At 33.5% G+C, this 21,529-nt stretch overlaps 1 protein-coding gene across 2 annotated transcripts in view; it reads left to right on the top strand.

The window, feature by feature from the left end:
- The window catches only part of LOC306857130 (striatin-like), a 60,721-nt gene extending 41,548 nt beyond the window's left edge, over positions 1–19,173 (top strand). For both annotated transcript variants that reach the window (XM_079396843.1, XM_079396842.1), the window contains 10 exons: positions 1–144; positions 3,254–3,390; positions 4,571–4,746; positions 5,734–5,781; positions 6,739–6,860; positions 7,824–7,991; positions 11,227–11,373; positions 11,601–11,702; positions 12,892–12,978; positions 15,673–19,173. In XM_079396843.1, coding sequence (XP_079252969.1) covers positions 1–144; positions 3,254–3,390; positions 4,571–4,746; positions 5,734–5,781; positions 6,739–6,860; positions 7,824–7,991; positions 11,227–11,373; positions 11,601–11,702; positions 12,892–12,978; positions 15,673–15,842 — 1,301 coding nt within the window. In that variant the 3' untranslated portion in view covers positions 15,843–19,173. The remainder of the gene's footprint in view (positions 145–3,253; positions 3,391–4,570; positions 4,747–5,733; positions 5,782–6,738; positions 6,861–7,823; positions 7,992–11,226; positions 11,374–11,600; positions 11,703–12,891; positions 12,979–15,672) is intronic.
- The last annotated feature ends 2,356 nt before the right edge of the window (positions 19,174–21,529 follow it).

Raw genomic sequence — 21,529 nt, 5'->3', positions numbered from 1 at the left:
GGCCGAACCGCTGTAAGCTGCAGGACATGTTGGCTAACCTGCGTGAAGCCGAGGATCTGTCATCCATCCAGCCGCCGGTGGCTCCTCCCGTCCGTCCCAGCCTGCCCCGCCTCAACGAGCATCCGCTGGGACGCACCGACGAGGGTATTTATGACACATTCACGATTATGCCGAGTTCACACTGCACAATTTTCAAAGTCGTCGGATCATGGTAGCCTGCAAGAAGTTCGGTATACAAATGTGACCCTGGGCCACAAAACCAGTCATAAAGGTCCAAATTTATACATCATAAATAATATAAATATAAATATATAATAAATCTAAATATAAATAATTTTTCCATAGATGTATGGTTTGTTATGATGGAGCAATATTTGTCTGAGATACAACTATTTGAAAATCTGGAATCTGAGGGAGCAAAAAAATCTAAATATTGAGAAAATCTCCTTTAACCTGTTAGCCTTCACCAGAGCGACCTCGCACTGAACGATCTTTGTTTGCATGTGTCATTGTTTTCTAATAGAATAAATGAAACGGGACCAAGTTAATCTTGACAAACTATATATCATTCTGAGGGTCTAAGCCTCAAGCATCGACGACAGATCGCTGTTTTTCGATGGAAAGCTTATAAGGAATGAGTGGCACAAATTTGCTACATTTGTGTAAGCAGTACACATCCAAACACGCAGAGTAAAAAAGCCGTACGTACCTTTATCATTGTAATAACGAGCCACAAACGCGTCCACTGCTGAAATCCCAGTTTATTTAGAGAGGTAAGGGTCCACAGAAAAACATCCCAGCGAGCACTTTTAGTCCAGCGAAACAATAACGTTGTAATAAGGATGAATATTCCTTTGTTTACGTTTCATTTCTTCAGAGAGTTATTGTTCGCGTCCGTTATGGAATAAATTACGCTCAAAAACAGCGTCTTGGTGGTAAAAAAACAAAACGATGTTGTAGAATACGGTCTTACAAACATAATGAGACCGTCTACGGAAAAAAAAGTCTCAGAAAAGCGGAATATAGATTATTTGAATTTGGCGCTCCCTCCTGCCAGCAGTGACGCTTCTGTGACGCACGCTGTCATCTGAGCGGGGCATAACTTAGCGATCTGCTTTATCCATAAAAAACTGTTTTTTTTTTTTCTTCTACATTTTTTATATGTGTGTGTGTGTATTGTGTGGGGAATGTGGCCGTGTCTGCATGATTATAATCTGTATGGACGCACATCAGCGTGTTTATTAGCGACTCTATGACGGCTATCATTGTGATTCATTGATCAGCTATTATTGATTATATGGCCCATCTGTTTGATTATAATCTGAATGGAAGCACATCAGCGTGTGTTTACTGACTCTATGACCATGTCTGGCAATATCACTTCACGTCTGGCAGTGATATTTATCATTGTAATAACGAATAACGAAGAATACTTCAGTATACATACTATATACAAAGCATTTTTTTTCTATTTTTTTCCTTTTTTATTACTCAAATAATTATTTTTGTATTTTTTAGTGCTCAAATAAATCTGTCTATTATTTTATAATTGAAAAACTATGCAGGAACATGTATAATGACTAAAATAGCTTGTATAATTCTGCAATCCATTTGGTGGTTATTTTTCCTCAAACAGGGGGGTGGGGGGGCTATAAATAGTTTCAGAAAAAATATTGCAGGAATCTCATTTTTCATGGTATCTTCTTCAAATTTGAAATATGAACTGATGAGACACATGGCTTTCGATCCATTACTTTTCTGGATTGCTCCAGGACTTATTTCATGTATTTGTATATGAAATAAAAAAACATTCAGTGTGGAAAAATATTTTTCAAGGCACGTCAGTGTCTATAACTTTTTATCTTTTTGAGCATTATCAACTCTGGATGATAGATAGTAAAGCCCAGAGTCTCTTCTTTCCAAAGATACCTAATTTGTTTGTGTAAGCACACTTTGTCACAAACTGTTACCATTTTAATTCAGGTAGGTTATTTTCACCTGCGAGGCCCTAAATGGGGTTGAAGGTTAACAGGTTAAAGTTGTTCAAATGAAGTTCTTAGCAATGCATATTACTAATCAAAAATTAAGTTATTATATATTTACGGTAGGAAATTTACTAAATAGTGTGAAGACCAAAGAGTGTAAAGACCATCGACTCTACCGTGCGACTCCACCGGGCAGGGACACCGGCAAGGGATAGTAGTAGCTTTTTATTAAATTTTTTCATTGATATGTTTATTATTGAAATGTTGTTGTTATATGCATGTGTTAATTTTATTTAATTTCTTGATTTTCTTAAATATGTGGGTAGATAGTATTTATAGAGTTGTAACTCTTTAGTTTTAGTTACTTTTTCTTATTTGTAAGTCGCTTTGGACAAAAGCGTCTGCTAAATGACAAAAGTAAAGTAAGTAAAAGTAAATATCTTCATAGAACATGATCTTTACTTAATATCCTAATGATTTTTGTCATAAAAGAGAAATGTATAATTTTGATCCATACAATGTATTGTTGGCTATTGCTACACATATACCTGTGCTACTGATGACTGCTTTTGCATTTGTGCTCACAAATGGTCTGTGCGCTGATTTGCAGCGAAAGGGTGAATTATTCAAAAAAAGATTATGGAGGAGCAAATGGTTATTGTGATATTGTGGTCTATAACTCCTCCCCGATCTTTCCGCTGCGCAGAAAGGAAATATATCGGTATCGGCCAAAATTATTTGAAAAATATCGGTATATCGGATATCAGCAAAATAAAAAATATTGTGCATCCCTATTTAGATCGCTAAACTTCAGCTTGTTTGTTGCTGTTTTCAGATTATCGCTTCCAATGAGGAGCGTGCGCATGGTTGCCAGATTGCTTAAAATAAGCAAAACACTGGGCCGAAAATGTATCCTTGTAACAGTGAAGCTCTGATTTGGGGATTTGAACTCTTGATATCTGGCAACCGCATTCATGAAAGCTCGCATAGTAGAGGACAGCAGTCTGCAATAATATTTTATTTATTTTATTGTCGAAAATAAAGAGGTTTTTGGTAGTTTTTATTTTTTTAATAAATTTTAGTCTCATCTTTTTTCGTCAACAAAATTGCATGTTGTAAGTCAAGTTATCGTTTATTGACCTTATTGTCGTAGTCATGGGGAAAAAAGCTTGTCAACGAACATTTTTCGTCATAGTTTCGTTAACGAAATTAACACTGCTGCAGACGCTGCTGTGTGCTGATTTGTGTGTGTGTGTGTGTTTCTGCAGTCGAAGCCCTGACGTTCCCTCCATCCTCGGGAAAGTCCTTCATCATGGGAACGGACGAGACACTGGAGAGCGAACTGGGTCTCGGAGAACTGGCCGGACTCACCGTGGCCAACGAGGCCGAGAATCTGTCCTACGATGTGAGTCCAGAGACGACAAAAACATTCTCATTACTGGAAACTAAATGCACATTAACTCAAATAAAATACAATATTTAACAAAAAATCTAAAGTTATTTAATTTCAGCTAGTTGCCAAGGCAACATTTCTCATTTTTGTTTAAAGTTGTAGTAAAATTACTAAAACTAAAAAAAACTAGACAATAATAAATAATTAATAATAAAACAACAACTAAAAACTAATAACAATTGCAACAAAAAATAATTACTAAAAATGTTACTAAAATTAAAATGAAAACAGAATATAAAAATAAAATCTTTCAAAATATTAAGAAAAAGTGTTATTTTAGTATCATTGAGGTGCTGTTATAATTTTTATTAATATTATAATATATATTGTATATTATAATGTATGTAAATATCATGATGCATATCAGTTTTTATTTTTATAATTTCCACTTTCATTTGAATTTTAAAGTTTAAATAAATACATAAATTTAGTTAGTTTAAATAAAAAAGTAAAAATGTATATATAAAATAATATATTTTTTAAAACTATCAACAAAATTACTAAAAATTAAACTAAAATGAAAACAGAAATATAAAAATAAGAAAACATTATTTTTGATCTCATTATTATGAGATACTATTATAGTTTTTATTAATCAGTTTTTATATTTATATTATTCATTTTATTTCTCTAGATTTTTGTTTTATTATATTTCTCGTAAATATTAAACATTTGAATTTAAACAATTCAAAAATGAAACATTTATTATAATGTATTTATGGGATTGATTGGGATGTTTTTACTTTGTTAAAAATGGTAAACTTTTATCAGGTTGATCGTGTTTATAATTATAATGAAAGCGGCAAGATGATACTTTTATTTTATTTTAGTTAATGTTTATTTTATTTTCAAGTAAGTTTTATGCTTTTAGCTTTAAATTATTTAACTATAATAACCGTGGCGCTCAGCCAAATCTATTTAAGAAAAACATTAATAATATTTTAATTAAGTGAATTGTTTGTTTCAGTTGTAATGTGCTTATTCATATATATATATATATATATATATATATATATATATATATATATATATATATATAAATCATGAGTCAATATATAGATATTAAAATGACAGCTGGTATTAATTTGAGTGGAAATGTACTGTATTTGTGAATGTTTCCTGCTTTTCTCAGATCACTAATAATAAAGACGCCCTGCGGAAGACGTGGAACCCCAAGTTCACACTCAGAAACCACTTCGATTCGATCCGCGGTCTTGCGTTTCACCCCATTGAGCCGGTTCTGATCACCGCGTCTGAAGATCACACGCTGAAAATGTGGAACCTGCAGAAAACCGCCCCGACCAAGAAGTGAGAGGCTCATTATACTCTTAATTATATAGGGTTTTTATTAATGTTTCAATCAATCTGCTTTCATTCTAATTTCAGTTTAATGTTTTGTAATTTTGTTATGTGCTTTTGTCATTTTATTTGTTTTTTAAAAATAAAGTAATTAAACATTAAAGGAGTAGTTCACCTTGAGTTGCTGGTCCCCATTGACTTCCATAGTAAAGGTCATTGCACACTGAGTCTGAAATTCTCGCACGTTAAGAAATAAATACAACCTCACTTTGTGTCAATCATGTTTTCACACTGCCCCCGAAACATTCGTCCGTCATAAAAAATTCTGATTAGATTCGATTTTCTGCGTTTTCGCATCCATAGCAAGCATTTTGACAAAAAAACCCTGAAAAAACGCATACGAAAATTTCAGTGTGCAACGACCTTCAGGAAAAAAAAAAAACACTATGCAAATCAATAAGGGACCAACATAAGGTGAACTATCCCTTTAATTTTTATATCAGTTTTTTATTTAATTAATTTATTTTTATTTCAGTATTAATTTAGTGTTTTATTAGTTTTTTTAATATTACTATTTAGGTTTAATGTATATATTTTCTTTTCTTTTTTCAGTTTTTTTCAAGTTTTTTATTGTTTTTTTTTATATTACCATTTAGGTTTAATATTACTATTATTTAAATTTCATTAGTTTTTTTTATTTCAGGTTTTTGTTTTATATACGTTTTTAAATATTACTATTTAGGTTTCATTTATTTTTATTTCAGCTTTTTTCATTTAAATTTTTTTTTTGTACTATTTATACAATACTATTTATGTTTAATTAGTTTTTATTTCAGTTTCAGCATTAAATTAGTAATTGTGCCTCAATTTAAATAAATAGAAACCTTTTCATTGCATCTTTTTATTTAATCTCTATTTCAGAAATGTTGTTATAGTTCTAGTTGTAGTTAAGGATAATAACGGGTCGGTCAGTGTAACCGGTTGTTGTTGTTTCAGGTGCGCCGCTCTGGATGTGGAGCCCATCTACACGTTCAGGGCTCACAGGTACGTGTGGATCACATTCAGATCTTATAGGGTTGGGTATCGAAAACTGGTTCCATTTTAGAACCAGTTCCAAGTTTCCAAGAACCGGATATTCGATAAGATGCGTGCATTTCGATTCTGCTTAACTTTTCCTGCGTTTGCATTTTAATGTGATTTAAAACGATTTAAGTGGATTCCTGGTTTGTGTCCATTCTGTGCATTTCACTGCAGAAAAGCTTGTTCTGGGCTGGAACTGACTTCTTTCATATTTATCGACCAGTATGCGGAAAACTACGTCAGTATATCATCATAAACACAGCCGTTTTTTGTCTTAAGTGAACATAAACAGATGAGAAAGAGAACACACATGTACAGTATTTTTATATCTGTGTGCGTTCGGTGTTAAAGAGACAGCAGCCTAATAAACACACCGCCTGTCATTAACGTTAATCAAAGAACAAAAGAAAATCATTCACTGAGCTTGACTGAATAACTTTAATTAATTAATCTATATTTGATTTATGACAAGAAAACCATGCAGTGTTTTTAAAGTTTTAATTAGTTTCTGTACCTGAAATTTGGTTCAGTTGTATTTATTTATGCTGTTGCTAATTGATTTGTTTCTTCCTATTTTATTGCAGACTGTTTACTTTAATATTTGAAATGTATATTAGTCTAGTGGTTTTTGCTGTGGTATTTCTGTTAAAAGCACAGGCAAAAGTTCCTCTTGTGTTCTGTAGGCTGCTGATTTTTGCTCATGTTATTCAGCTGCAACAGAATGCTTTGCAAAAAGACACAGAATAAATGATTGACTGCATTTTATTTATATATATATATTGGATTTTTTTTTTGTCTTACTGGAATCGAAACTAGGAATCGATTAGAATTGGAATCGATAAAATTCAAACGATACCTAACCCTAATAACCAGCCTAATGCGGTCTGTGTCTGATGTTGTTCTGGTCTGGTCTGGTCTCAGGGGTCCGGTTCTGTGTGTGGTGATGAGCTCCAGCGGTGATCAGTGTTTCAGCGGCGGTTTGGACGGGACTATACAGTGCTGGAACACGCCGAACCCCAACATTGATCCGTACGATTCATACGGTACGTCCCTGAGTGAGTGTGTGTGTGTGTGTGTGTGTTACACATTTGTGACCCTGGACCACAAAACCAGGGTCACATTTGACAGTAACTACTTCAAAAACATTCCAAACACTCCTGACAATGTGATAGTAAACGAGGCTTTGAACTCTGTATTTGTCATTGAGGCTGTTGTTTTGATCTGTATTTGGATATATTTTTCCAAACTGCTGAAATATAGAAATAAAGAAATAAATTACTTTAGGTAAGTTAAGTCATTTGTGCTTAATTTTTTTATTGCTGAAGAGTGTTGAACTTTCAGGCTTGAATTTACTTTTCTTTCAGACTGAGGCTTATTCATTTTACATTATAACTTTTTATATTAAAAACAAACAAAAAAGCGAGTCCTACCCAGATTTTAAAATTAACACAAAAGTAACATATTACTTTCCATAAAAAGTAACTAAGTAACGTAATTAGTTACTTTTTTAGGGAGTATTGCAATATTGTAATGCAATACTTTTAAAAGTAACTTTCCCCAACACTGCTTGTGAATGTATGTTAGCCATGAATCAGAATCAGCTTTATTCGCCAAGTGTGCACAGACACACAAGGAATTTGTTGTGGTTTTTAAGGTGCTCTTGGTACATACATGCATACATACATATCTGACATGAGAACAGAAAAACATTTAAATAGTAAGACTTAAATATAAATAATAATAATAATGTGCATGAATCTGGAACAGAAGATTTATGTAAAGATTTGTGCATTGTTTTCTCTATATACAGCTGTATAAGTAATGAGATATGCATATGTATTTACATAATACTTGAGAAAGAGGCAATAATTAGAGGTGGAGAATGAATTACAGAACTCAGGTAATGATTCCTGTGTTATTCTTCCCAAGGTATTTGGATTCCGTTTTTGTTGATTGTCTTGTGGATCCAAGTAAAAGAATAAAATGTGTGTCTCTGTCTGTAATAGAGCCGTCGGTGCTGCGGGGGGCGCTGTCTGGACACACAGATGCGGTTTGGGGTTTGGTCTACAGCTCGGCTCATCACAGACTGCTGTCCTGCTCCGGCGACGGGACGGTGAGGCTGTGGAGCGCAGCAGACACCACACCTGCCATCGCTGTCTTCAACGAGGACAAAGGTACTAAACACACACCTCAAAACAACTAAACACACACGTCAAGTCAGATTTATTTATATAGCGCTTTTAACAATACACATCGTGTCAAAGCACTTAACAGTATCAAATTGGAGGATAGAGTGTCAGTAATGTATAATAATAAGATTAAACACTCAATTTTCAGTTAAAGGCATTTCATTATTGAGTTCAGTGATGTCATTGTCTAGCTCAGTTTAGTTTAAATAGTATCTGTGATATCAAATTGACGATAATCACTAGAAATTAAAACACATCAGTTTGCAAGAAATTTGTTGCATTTTATTTAGTGCTGTCGATTAAAAAAAATTAACTAATTAATTGCCATTTTTTCTGAAGTTAATTGCAATTAATCTCACCTAACATTAACGTTTTTTTATAAAACGGATTATTCCGGTCCTTGATTCTGATTGGTTGAGCCGTGTTCGAAGCTGTTGTAAATTACAAAGTAACATAATCTTTGTTTGCGTCTATGTGTTGCTCGGCAACCACAACTGTTTCTGAGGAACTACATTGTAATGATATTAATAAAAACGTTATTCTTCCGCCAAACAGTTTATTTGCTTTGTTTTATTTTGTGAAACCTTGCTACACATATGGAATAACCCTTTTATAAAAGCAATAAGCCCCAAGAAGCTGTGGTTTACAGTGAATTTATAACAGCTAAGGGGTGTTGTTAGGCTCGACCCTTAGCTGTTATTGCTTAATTGCAATAAATTCACATGCAGTCTTCAAATTAATGTACAAATAATATAAATACAGTGTATTTTTTTTATATTTGTTTGCATCTTTATGACTGAAGGCGAGTATCAGATTTTTTCACCACTAATATTAAATCATTGACTAAAGCCATTCAACATTACAGTATAAATGAGAGCTATCAATATAACATTTATTAAACCTAAAAAAACAAACTTTTATTTAACTTAAAACAATCCTCACATAAACCCATTATAATAAATGTCATATTTAGCTGCCTGTGCCCTTCAGCAAGTAGGAAATATACAAAAATTGAATAAAGTTATCAAACACTAAATTCTAAACCCCTTAAGTGTCACCGGCCCACCGGTGGGCCCAAAGCCATTACATATTTAAAACCGTAATATTCTATACTAAACCTAAACTAATCTTGACAAACTATATATCATTGGAAACCTTAGAGATTGTATTTTTCATATTTGACCACCGTTTTATATTTAAAATTATGTAGTGACAGTAATTCATTAATTTGTGACAAGAAAATTTAGCACAAAAAAAAAACACACCAAGAAGTTGGCTTTTGTTACAAAAAGTTGATACATACACATACAATCACGAAATAATTTTTATTTTTTTTTATTTTTTGGCTGCCAATAATTCAGACAAAACATATTTTCTAGTTTGTATCTAAAACTTTGAGAATAAATTGAATATGTATATTTGTATATGATTGATGTTGCAAGTATTCAGTAAAAAATGTAATGCATGTCAAGTTCATGTATGATCATACATGAAATAAACTTTTTTGGTGAAGTTTCTGTAACAACAGTCTAGTAGCTATGTTTGATTAAGATTTATGATTAGAAAGAGCCCATCTTCATAACTTTATGCAATAATGAACAGGGGAGATATTCAGATAAGTCTCAGTAAGCAGCCAGAGCTGTTTCTAAGGCCAATGTGTTTTCAGTAGTAGTTGTTTTATTGTATATGGTCATATTAAATTTTTTATGTCATATTTATGGTTTAAAAAAAAATCATTTACAACCTATTATTGCTGTTTGAATAAAACAAAAATTGTAAATCAAATCAGTCGTCCATTACAAATCATACAAGGAGCATGACTAGTACCTAGTGGACATTGTTGGTATAGCGACTAAAAATAACACAGAATCCTCATTTTTTGTGATATCAATGTCAAATTTGGAACACAACTTCTTTAGACTGGAGGCTTTTCATTTGACATGAAATTGAATTCACCACATATTTAATTTTTATTTTTTTTATGAAATATAAATAAATATTAAATTACTTTTTTTATTACAACAAACTTAAACACCTATAACTTTTTTATTTAAAATTTTATTCAACTTCTTTCACTTGTACAAGAAACTTCCAAGTGTGTTTTTAAAAACGAGCCCAAAATTAGGTTCATATTCCAAGCCATTCCAGAATTACATTAATTTGAATCTGGACACCCCCTTTTCAGCTCTACCCCCAAAAAGGGGGGGTGACACTTAAGGGGTTAAATATAGATAAATCCTTAAAGCTATAAAAGTTATTGCTTTCCTCTTTTTTTTTTTTTTTTTTTTTTTTTAATCTTTGATGAACAGACACCACAGAAGCTGGATCTGACACTGAATGCTTGTAGTTTCAATCACGCTTTTGATATGAAATGAAACTGGCTACAGCACGAGAAGAGCACAGTATAACAGCTGACAGGACAGGAACATTGTTTTTTACTGACATATGGCCTGATGCTCCTCATCACCTCGTTACTGTTTCTGCGCTCGTTTGACTCGCGTCTGGCGTCGAGGTGAAGTTGGAGCGCACATCTGAAAAGTCTCCAGTTTGATGTTCTCATACATTCTGCACATCTAAATAAATGCAATTTTTGTCAATAAAAAAGAGACCGAAGCAGCAGTTGTGAGTGCGGTGGACAACCCAAGCTCCGCCCCTGTGTTAAATATTTTTAAAAATTAATTGAATGCGCTAATTTTGGCAGCACTAATTTTATGTTTGTGAATGTTTAAAGAATGATTTAACACACAAAAACATTTTATTTTTATATTATTTCAAATATATTTATATTTTATTTTTATTTTAGCATTGAAATGGACCCAAATATAACAAAGTCTTAAAGAATTAATATATGATTTACCACACATCAGTTTACAAAAAATATTTTATTTCATTTTATTAATGAATGTCTGTTTTTGTTTGTTTTATTAGTTGTTTTTTTTACTGTCATTCATGACTTAGATGATACAACAAGTCATAGATCACTTTGAAGGTATTTTAATGTGAAAATGTTTGTGGATGTGAATGTGAAAAAAAAAAAAACATTTTTGAAAATGTGCTTATTCCAACTCATTTTCGGGTCACAACTTACTGCACATCAGTTTTAAAAAAAAAAATTGTTTAGTTTATGAATTGTTGTTTGTTTTTTTGTGTTGAGATGATCTTAGCAGTGAATTTTGTGAAAGCACAGACTCATGAATGAGTTGTTTTCTGTGTGGTTCAGAGCTGGGCGTCCCGTCGTCGGTGGATCTGGTGTGCAGTGATCCGGCTCACATGGTCACGTCCTTCACTAACGGCAGGATGGGCATCTTCAACATGGAAACCCGACAACTGGTGCTGGAGCTGGAGTCGCAAGCGGCCGGAAAACCCGGTACGCCAGAACCAGTTTCTGAGATTTTAGCCTCAGGATTCGGTGAAAACAGAAATGTTTCTTGAAACTTGTCTTGTCACACAGTGTCATCATCCCTTTTAGTTTATTGCTACTTGACATAAAAAAACCTATCCAGAAATCTCAATAAATGGAATCATAATAGTCTAATCTTCAATGAATGGAAAAGTCCCATGATGCTCTCTGACGTTGATATGTTTGATGTTCAGATGATCCGTGTCAGATTAATAAAGTTCTCAGTCACCCGACGCTCCCCATCACCATCACAGCACAGGAGGACCGACACATCCGATTCTACGACAACAACACAGGTGACGCACAGAAATCAGCGTTGATGTTGTGTTTGTTATTATTATGCTGATTATTAGTAGTATTTTAATAGATATGTAAATTTATATTTTTATATATGTGACCATGGACCACAAAATCAGTCATAATGTAAAAAAAATTTCAATTGAGATTTATACATTATTTGAAGCTGAATAAATAATCTTTCCATTGATGTATGGTTTGTTATGATAGGACAATATTTGTCTGAGATACAACTATTTGAAAATCTGGAATCTGAGGGAGCAAAACAATCTAAATATTGAGAAAATCTCCTTTAAAGTTGTTCAGATGAAGTTCTTAGCAATGCATATTACTAATCAAAAATTAAGTTTTGATATATTTACGGTAAGAAATTACTTGGAATCTTCATGGAACATGATCTTAATATCCTAATGATTTTTAAGAAAAATAAGTATAATTTTGATCCATACAATGTATTGTTGGCTATTGCTACAAATATACCTGTGTTACTCATGACTGCTTTTATTTTTATTTTTTGTCATTTAATTGAAAAAAGCAAACTTTCTTATATTCGAGATTCATTGCACACAATCTGAAATATTTCAAGAGGTTTTGATTTGTTTTGTTTTAATCCTGATGGTTACGACTTGCAGTTTAGGAAAATTAAATATTCATTGAAGCAGTCATTCGTGCAAAAGGAGCACCAACCAAGTATTGAGTGCATAAATAATTAAACCTACTTTGGAGATCTTGAACATTTCTGTTTTGTAAATCTTTTTTTTATTGATATTTGAGAAAATATTCTAATCTTTTGAGATACAGATTTTTTTTCTGTAAGTCGTAACAGTTTTTTCTTTAATTTAATACGTTTGGCCGAAATCTTGTTAGAAAAGATGATGCTGACTATATGATGACTAAATGCAAGATACCAGTCTCTCTTCGCATTATTTATTTATTTATTTATTTTTTAACCGTTTCGGAACAGTAATAATACAGCATGAACAGAAACGTTAAAATACCGATTCTGCTCGGAGTGAAAGATTGAATTTTATTTATTATTTTTTAAACCCTCCTTATAAGAGACTTCTTTAAAAAACTTTAGAAATCATATATATATATATATATTCTGTGTAGAGATTTTTCTTTGAAAAGCTATTGTTGTTTTTATAATTGTTATTTTTTTATGTATATGTTGCTGTTTCTTCTCAGGCAAGTTGATTCACTCTATGGTTGCTCATCTGGATGCTGTCACCAGTCTTGCGGTGGATCCCAACGGTCTCTATCTGATGTCTGGTAGTAAGTACTCAAGAACATGTCACGTCATGCAAACACTTGTAATGGTGTTCTTTTATCAAGTAAAGGTCATAAACGGGTCAAAGAAAACTCCAAGGACATCAGTTTGGCCCGTTACTCAGATTTTGCTGTGCATATAAGACCTGTATTGTTCAGTGTATGATGTGTGCATGTATGTTCACGGTTTGACGTCACAACTTGATGGAAAACCTGGTGATTTTCTTGTATTTTTGGTATTTTTATTATAATAAGTAGGGATATGTTTATTTAATGCATTCATTTGATATGATTAATTATGGAAAAAATAATGTGTTAAAATGATTAATGCATTTAACATAGCCACCCCATGTTTTTGAATGAATCGAGTGAGTCAGTGACTCATTCACAAAGACAGTCACTGGCTTCGGTTCTGAATAAACCAGCCATTTGAACAAATTGATTGAGTCAATGATTCATTCATAAAGAGAGTCACTGGCTTATGGATCAGCTGTTTGAACAAATTGAGTGAGTCAATGTTTCAGTGACTCCTTCATAAATGCAGTCACTTGCTTTGTTTCTGAATGAATCAGGCATTTGAACTAATCGAGTGAGTCATTGATTCAGTGACTCATTCATAAATGCAGTCACTTACTTTGTTTCTGAATGAATCCACATTTTAGAATGAATTGGGTGAGTCAATGATTCAATGACTCATTCATACAGACAGCCACTGGCTTATGGATCAGCTGTTTGAATTAATTGAGTGAGTCAATGTTTCAGTGACTAATTCATAACTGCAATCACTTGCTTAGTTTCTGAACGAATCTACGTTTTTGAACGGATTGGCTTCATTGAGTGAGCCAATGATTCATTGACTCATTCATCAAGAGGGTAACTTGCTTTGTTTCTGGATAAATCAGGCATTTGACAAAAGAATCAGTGATTGAGTGACTCATTCATAAATGCAGTCACTTGCTTCCAGGGTTCCTACGGGGTTTGGAAAATTATGGAAAAGTATGAAATTTGTTTTAAGTATTTTCCGGGTGTGGAAAAGTATGGAAAAATTAAAGCAAAGTATCGAAAAATAATTGTTTCCAGACTTTTGCCCCTATTTAGTTTTTTTATTATAGAAAACTCAGAATTTAATGAAAATAAATTTACCGTACAAGAAGTGAGGTTTCATGGCAGCTGTTTAGTGACTCTTTAGTGATCACCAAATATGACTGGATGAATTCAAGGTGCACTTTTTCATTATGCAAAATGCAGGTTAGAAGTAGGTCTGGGCGATTTTCCCCATTTTATCGAGTAATTCGAATTTAATGTTTTGCCACTATTTTATTTTTTAGAAATCGAGGAATCGCGAAACATTACCAAATGTTAGAATGGCAAGATGCCAATGATAACCGTAAAGAGAAAAGAATGATCCAACCGCACTGTGAAGGACCATAAATATATCGCTAAGCGCCATTCACACAGAATGCACTTTTGTGTTGGCAAACATGCGACGCGGGCAGTGGAATAGGTAAAACATGCAAGAAAATGGGAGTGAACTTCTTTTTTTTTTTAACTTGAGCTCAGTATTTTTAGACTGCTGTTTCATGCAAGAGACGCGAGCGCAACAGTCAAACACGTCCATGTGTACATAGAATAGACAATGGAAAAGCAGCGCAATCTAATAAAAAACCTGTCTGAGTTTGTACAAGATGTAGTAACCAGTGATTTGTTTAACATTTACATCATGCTGACAGCTTCATGTGTGCTTCACTAGAGTGTTAATAAAGAAAAAGTTACTTGAATCATGTTGTAGTTACATTTTCAAGTTGACTAGTTAAAAATCGTTAAAAGAAATCGAGAATCAGTCAAAGGTTTGAGATTGAAATGTTTTGCCAAATTGCCCAGCCCTAGTTAGAAGGATTTTGGGTTTCTTCACACTATATTCTTAGCACTGTATTACATAACTCAAGGACCTTTGCAAAAATAAAAATATATACTTTTATGTATACTTTATATACTTTTTAGACTTTTATGTGCGCACAAGAAACCATTCAATTTAGCAGATAGGACAATGCACACTGAGCCACCTGTTGTGCCATCAGCCCATTTCGTGTCATGGTTTCTCCACCACCACAGAGGATGTGTTAAATTGGACATTAGGCTTTGATATTAGAGGTACTACCATAAGAACAGCAAAATTGTGAGCAGGTAGATCTGTTAATTCATGTGCATCCATGCTCTCGTTTTATTTATAGTAAGATGGCAGTGATGCACAAAGGAAACAGGTTTTATAAAACTAGAAATTTTTATGCATAAGCATGCAAAACATTTCCATGCACATGTGAATAGTTTCAGGCACAAAAAAAGTTTTGTGTGTGCATGTAAAAGTCTATTTTATTATACCAAATATAAATAATAATGCTCTATGAACCATTTATGTTAAATATGGTTTGAAAATCTACCGAGAGGTTTGGAAATTTGAGTCTGGAAAAGTATAGAAGTTTGAAATGGAAAATGTGTAGGAACCCTGTGCTTCATTTCTGAATGACTCGCTCATTATCACAGTGACTTAACTCCACATACAGGCAGTTCATAGTTCAATATTCATTAAAAAAAAACATTAATGCCCCTTTATGTGTTGTTGAATCAAAATATTTATTTCTAATGCTACTTTTTTTGTAATGTCTATTCAATAACACTAAGCTGATGTTGATTGTGTCTCAGGTCACGACTGCTCGGTGCGTCTGTGGAACATGGAGAGCAAGACGTGCATCCAAGAGTTCACGGCTCACAGGAAGAAGTTTGACGAGTCCATCAACGACGTGGCGTTCCACCCCACCAAGTGCTACATCGGCAGCGCTGGAGCCGACGCCCTCGCCAAAGTCTTCGTATGACCTTTGACCAAAACGGCTTCCACAAACTGATGCACGTTGAGGCCTGAACTCGCAGGAACCGCTCTGATGAGCCAGGCAGGCCTGGGTGCTCGAGGGGAGGTCAACAAACACGGAGGAACGCCAGAGTTCAGCCTCGCAGGAAGTTGGGAGCTTCCCACACTTCTATAGTTTTAGTTCTCCTCTCTGGTTTTCCCGTCTTACGTTCGCTCCTTTTTAACGACGTGCCTTGCTTCAAACAGTCTCGAGAAAAAATGCGGATTCACTTCAAGGGAAAACGAACCCTGTCCATGTTTTAAACTCATCAAATGCGTCAAATTATTCTCACAAAATCTCGATGGGATGCACGTGAAATTAAATGCATTGAATTAAAAGACTCAAATTTAATGCATCTCGTCTGGCAGACGATGAATTCAAATTGTACATAATATAACATAAAAATAACTTGCAGTACTAAATTTCTCAATGTTTGTGTCCAAATATAAATCCATCATCGTCCGACTCATTTCGCCCCAAAATCAAGAAAATAAAGCCTGTTTGAATCTTTTTTTGCATTGTGGCATTGTTTAGAAAATGTCAATGTTAAACAAACTATTAGGTCTAAAAACTTTCTTTATAATTTCTGTGATTTTGTGGTGAAATACGTCCTGGATGATGTTCTTGAGATTCAAGCGTCAACTCTTAAACACTCCAAAGCCGTTCCCCATCAGGACGTACGTCTCGATTTAGTGCTGCGTTAAATATTTCAGCTGTTATTTTACGCATTACTGCAGTTTCTCCTGAGGGTTTGCAGTCGATCTGGTAAAACTCGCCTGTTCTGTGAAATCATGTCAACATTGTGATGTACCAACAAACATGGAGACAAAAGTTTAGATTTAGAGCCGTTACTGAATATTCGTTGAACTTAGTCAAAGTGATAATGCGCAGAAGTCTTATAATAGTTTGAATGTGTTGCCGTTTTTGACAAGCTGTACTCAAAGTACAATGATTCGGAAGTCTATATTCGTCTGAAATCTGTTGTGATGTTTATTTATTTTTTGCCTTTTTTTTTACTTGTTTTGCCTGAAATGCCAAATGCATTAGGATTTAGCTTCAGGAAGGGACGAGCGGGTACATAAACGCCTTCATCTGGTTCCTCTGACGTCAGTATCGCTCACTCATCCTCACCTTCTCTACCTGCACAGGTGGTGGTTTGTGTATTAGCTGAAAATGATTTGAAATCTATTTTATATGTCATAGTTTGAAGCGGATACTAGTGTTTTTTATCATTGTATGACTGGTGACCGAGGTTGCGAACAGATCGTAACCCGAGTTTCCTGCAGGTTGAGGTTTTTTATTTGAAACTCTTCTGGTTTATCTGAATTTGTCTGTGATTACTTGAACTATCTGGGCGTGTGTGTGTGGGTCTGTGTGTTTTTAACTGCTAGGGTAGAGATTTTCTGCTTTTATTGGGAATCGTTTGCCTTTAACTGATGACATGAGCACTACAGGACGAGCAGAGTGTTTGTGCGTTTCCTTCAGGTCTGTGAAAAGTGACGCGAGTTTGCTACTCTACCAAATGATGATAAAGGACTAGTTTAGACGAACATGAAATCCATCACTGTTTACTCACCTTCATGCCACTGCAAACCTATGGAAACTTGTTTCTGACACAGGATAAAGAAATGTCGGAATTGTGAGAATTATTTTTCTCATAATTATGGGTTTGTATCTTATAATTGTTTTTTTTTTCCCTGCCACAATTTAAAAAAGTGGCAACTTTTTTTTTTTTTTCTCAAAATTCAGTTTATATCTCGCAATTTTTTTCACCACAGAATTAAATAATTTTTTTTTTTTAAGATAAACGCATATTTTTTTATCTCATAATTTGGACCTTTAGAATTGTGACTTTTTATCTCACGATTTTAGATCTTACAATTACCTTTTTTTTAATTCTGTATTAGAAGTTACAAAAATTTAATTTCAAGATGTAAACTCTTTTTGTGAGATAAAAAGTCACAAGGGCCTTTTTTGATTTATTTTTAATTCTATGGGCAAAAAAACTGAATTGCATGATGTAAAATCAAAATTATGACCATCAGAATACAAGGAAAATTTTGATTATTGAGTTTATTTCTTGTAATTCTGACTTTGTTCTCAGACTTGCAAGTTTATAAACGAATTGCATGATAATAAAAAGTCACAATTACCTTTTTTTATTTATTCCATGGTGGAAATAAAAAAAAATACTGAATTGCAAGATGTAAACTCAAAATTCTCAGGAAAAATTTTTTATATCCGGCAATTCTGAGTTTATATATTCTGAGTTTATATATTCTGAGCAACTCGCAATTATAAGAAAAAAGTCTGAATTGAGAGTCTACATCTCCCAACTCTTTTTTTTTTTTTTTTTTTTTTTCTCAGAATTGCGAGTTTATATCTGAATTGTGAGATGAAAAATTGGCAATTACCTTTTTTATTTTTTTATCCAACTGCAAAAACGGCTTTCCATAGAAACCCATGTGACACAACGATGCTCTTTTACATGTTAAGGTGTGGAAACCAGAAGCTGCCTCACATTTACCACTGGATTTCATGGAGATATAAAAACCGGATCTGATCGACATGACGGTGATTAAACAGTTCTTTTTTTCAGTTTTGCATTCTATTCCTTTAAATCCGAAGCGCGTTTGACATTAAGCTCGTGCACAGAGCGCTGGTTTTGAGACGTTGCTAGGGAACCGTGTGCGTGCGCGTCCGTGTTTTCGTACTAGTAAATATATTTTCTGATTTCGTTCATTTTGGTGCGTATTAATTTTAGATATATTAGAAAGAATCTCAATATGTATAGTTTTAAAGTATTGATCAACAATCTATTTATGAACCAGAATACAGTGTATATTAACCTGCGAAGCTAACTGAAGATTAACCAATATTTGTGATACTAGTCATGCGGGAGAGTTTAGTTAGCGCCACCTGCTGGTCAGAGATGGGAACTGTACAGCTGACTCGGCTACTGAAGATACTAAAGTGCTATTGATTATTTGGTTACTGATCGATTGACGTGCTTACCGGAAACATCAGAGTATTTGAAGGGATTCGATTGGACGATCACGTGATGACGTCACGACGGGACGCGCCTGTATAGAGCTGTCACTGAACTTTTAACCCTTTGGTTGTATAGAAAGAGTTTGGAAAGATCGTGTTAATAAATGCTATACTCCTCTTGTACATATTTTATTATTGATATTACTGTTTATTCTTGATTTCTCGTTGTATTCTCTCTTTTATTTTTTTTTCCTCAGATGGACATTTATCAATATAATACAATAATAAAAGAATATGTTGTATTTCATATGCGTTTGTGTTTGTGAGTTTTTACGTTTACAGGCTCCTGCGCTGATGGAAAACTGGCCTTTTGGTGAATGGTGAACAGGCATTTTCTTCATGCACTGAACTCATTTGTAAGTGTAGTATGTGTGTAAATGATATTTAATGATTTAAAATCTAAAATGTGAGCTGGGGACCTTGACATGGAATAACCTATTATTAAAATGAGCCATTTTTAATGCTGGGTCATTGAGTGTCAAACCAGCTAGAGGTCCCCGGTTCAAATTTTTGATTTTGCTAATATTTTTTCTGAAGAAAAATAAACATGTATAGTGATGAAAGCAGAAATATTAAATGCCATAGGTGTATATTTACTGAGTAATGCACTATTTTGAAGAGGGGGGCAAAATTGCAATTTCACCTGAGATTCTGAGCCAGATTACAGGAGGGTAAATATGACTTCAGAAAGATGACTGCATCATCATAATGTTATTATGAGATTGGTAGCTCTATTAGTAAAATCTGTTCACTTTAGCAATCTGTGTTGCATTATGTGCCAATGATGACCGTTCAAAAATGGGAAAAGGCACTTTTCAAGTTTTCTCCAAAGTTTGCATGCTTGTAACTCAAGACGTATTAAAGTTATCTTAATGCACTTTTAGATTTTGCATCTTAACAAACTTTTCTTTTGGCATCATAATTTTTAAGGCCCTGTATCGTTCAGTCCCAGAGATATGGGGATCTCAATGAGGCTCTATGTTCAGATTGTTGAATATTACCTGTTTTCAGTGGTCAAAAACCAAATGTTGGTTATAATTAAGAAATAATACTTCTTGAGGTAAAGGTGTGCAAACTTTTGAGAAGTTTTTGAACGGTCATCATTGGCACATAATGCAACAGATTGCTAAAGTGAACAGATTTTACTAATAGAGCTACCAATCTCTGTAAAAATAACATAATGATGTCATCTTTCTGAAGTCATATTTACCCTCCTGTAATCTGGCTCCGAATCTCAGGTGAAATTGCAATTTTGCCCCCCCTCTACAAAATAGTGCATTACTCAGTAAATATACATCTGCGACATTTAATATTTCTGCTTTCATCACTCTACATGTTTATCTTTCTTTATTTTTAATAATTTTTTTTAAATCTTGAATTTGAGCTGGTTGATTTGACACGGAATGACCCTATAGTGTAATATAGCTAGAGCTATTTTTCATCAACGCTATACTATGATTTGTGATTATCTATATTGATTTTTATGAATTGAAATGGACTGATCTACTATAAGATGGAATCACAGTCCATTTTAGTAGAAGCACTGCTTCGTGAAGCTTCGAATCTTTTGCGAATCGTTTGGTTCGGAGCGTGATTTCAGTAAAACCAATGTTTTTTTTACCTGATCTTGGATCGGTTTTATAAATTTGTAGATATTTTAATGAGACATTTGAGTATTTAAGATGAAGATTAGTAATTAATTCTCTCTGTTTATACAAGCCCTCCATAAAACAAACAAAAACCCTGCAAACTAATTAACACATTTCATATTTGGCATTAGATGGTCATTTAATTGCATTCAATATATAATACTTTCAATAACATTTGCAATTGGTTCGTAAAAGGTGTTTTTATGCACGTCTCGCTTGATTTTTCGTTGCATTTACACCGTTTTGAGCAGCAGGTGTCACGAGCGCTTCGAACCAGTGAATCATTTTGCAAAGCAATTGATTCAAAGCTTCGAACAGGTTCGGTTCGGTTCGTCCATTCTGAGATCCACATGTGAAGTTCAGTTTGGCCACCAGATGGGACTGCAGGCTCATATAAAACACAGGCGATTAAACGATATTATACATGATTGGAACTGCTAAACTTAACTAAAAGAATTGCCAGAATATATATTTTTTTCTTTATACTTTTCTCCGTTATATAAGTACTTTTATTGCATTTAATTCTTTAGGCTATTCTTTTTTTTCCCTACTACTACTAGTAATAATAATATATGTTTTATGTCTTATCTCTTCTAAGAGCATATACATAATGCATATTTATTTATTTATTTATTTATTTATTTATTTTGATTATATAATAATAATAATATACTAATAGTAATTATTTAAAAAAAAATAAACAATTGATAGATCAGCAGTTAAAAGATTAGCCTCTCATCAACCTTAAATTAATTTCTTAGTTTGTCACTCTGAATGAGATCAACTTTGTAACACAATACCATCTAAAAGTTTGGGGTCAGTAATTATTTTTCTTTATTATTAATATTTTTATTCTTCAAGGCTGCATTAAATTAATCAAAAGTGGCAGTAATAAATACATTTATAGTGTTACAAAAGTGCTATATTTCAAATAAATGCTGTTCTTTTGAACTT

This window comes from Barbus barbus, assembly GCF_936440315.1.
Source record: "Barbus barbus genome assembly, chromosome: 37".
NCBI classification, from domain to species: Eukaryota; Metazoa; Chordata; class Actinopteri; order Cypriniformes; family Cyprinidae; genus Barbus; species Barbus barbus.
This window is presented reverse-complemented; position numbering and strand designations above follow the sequence as displayed.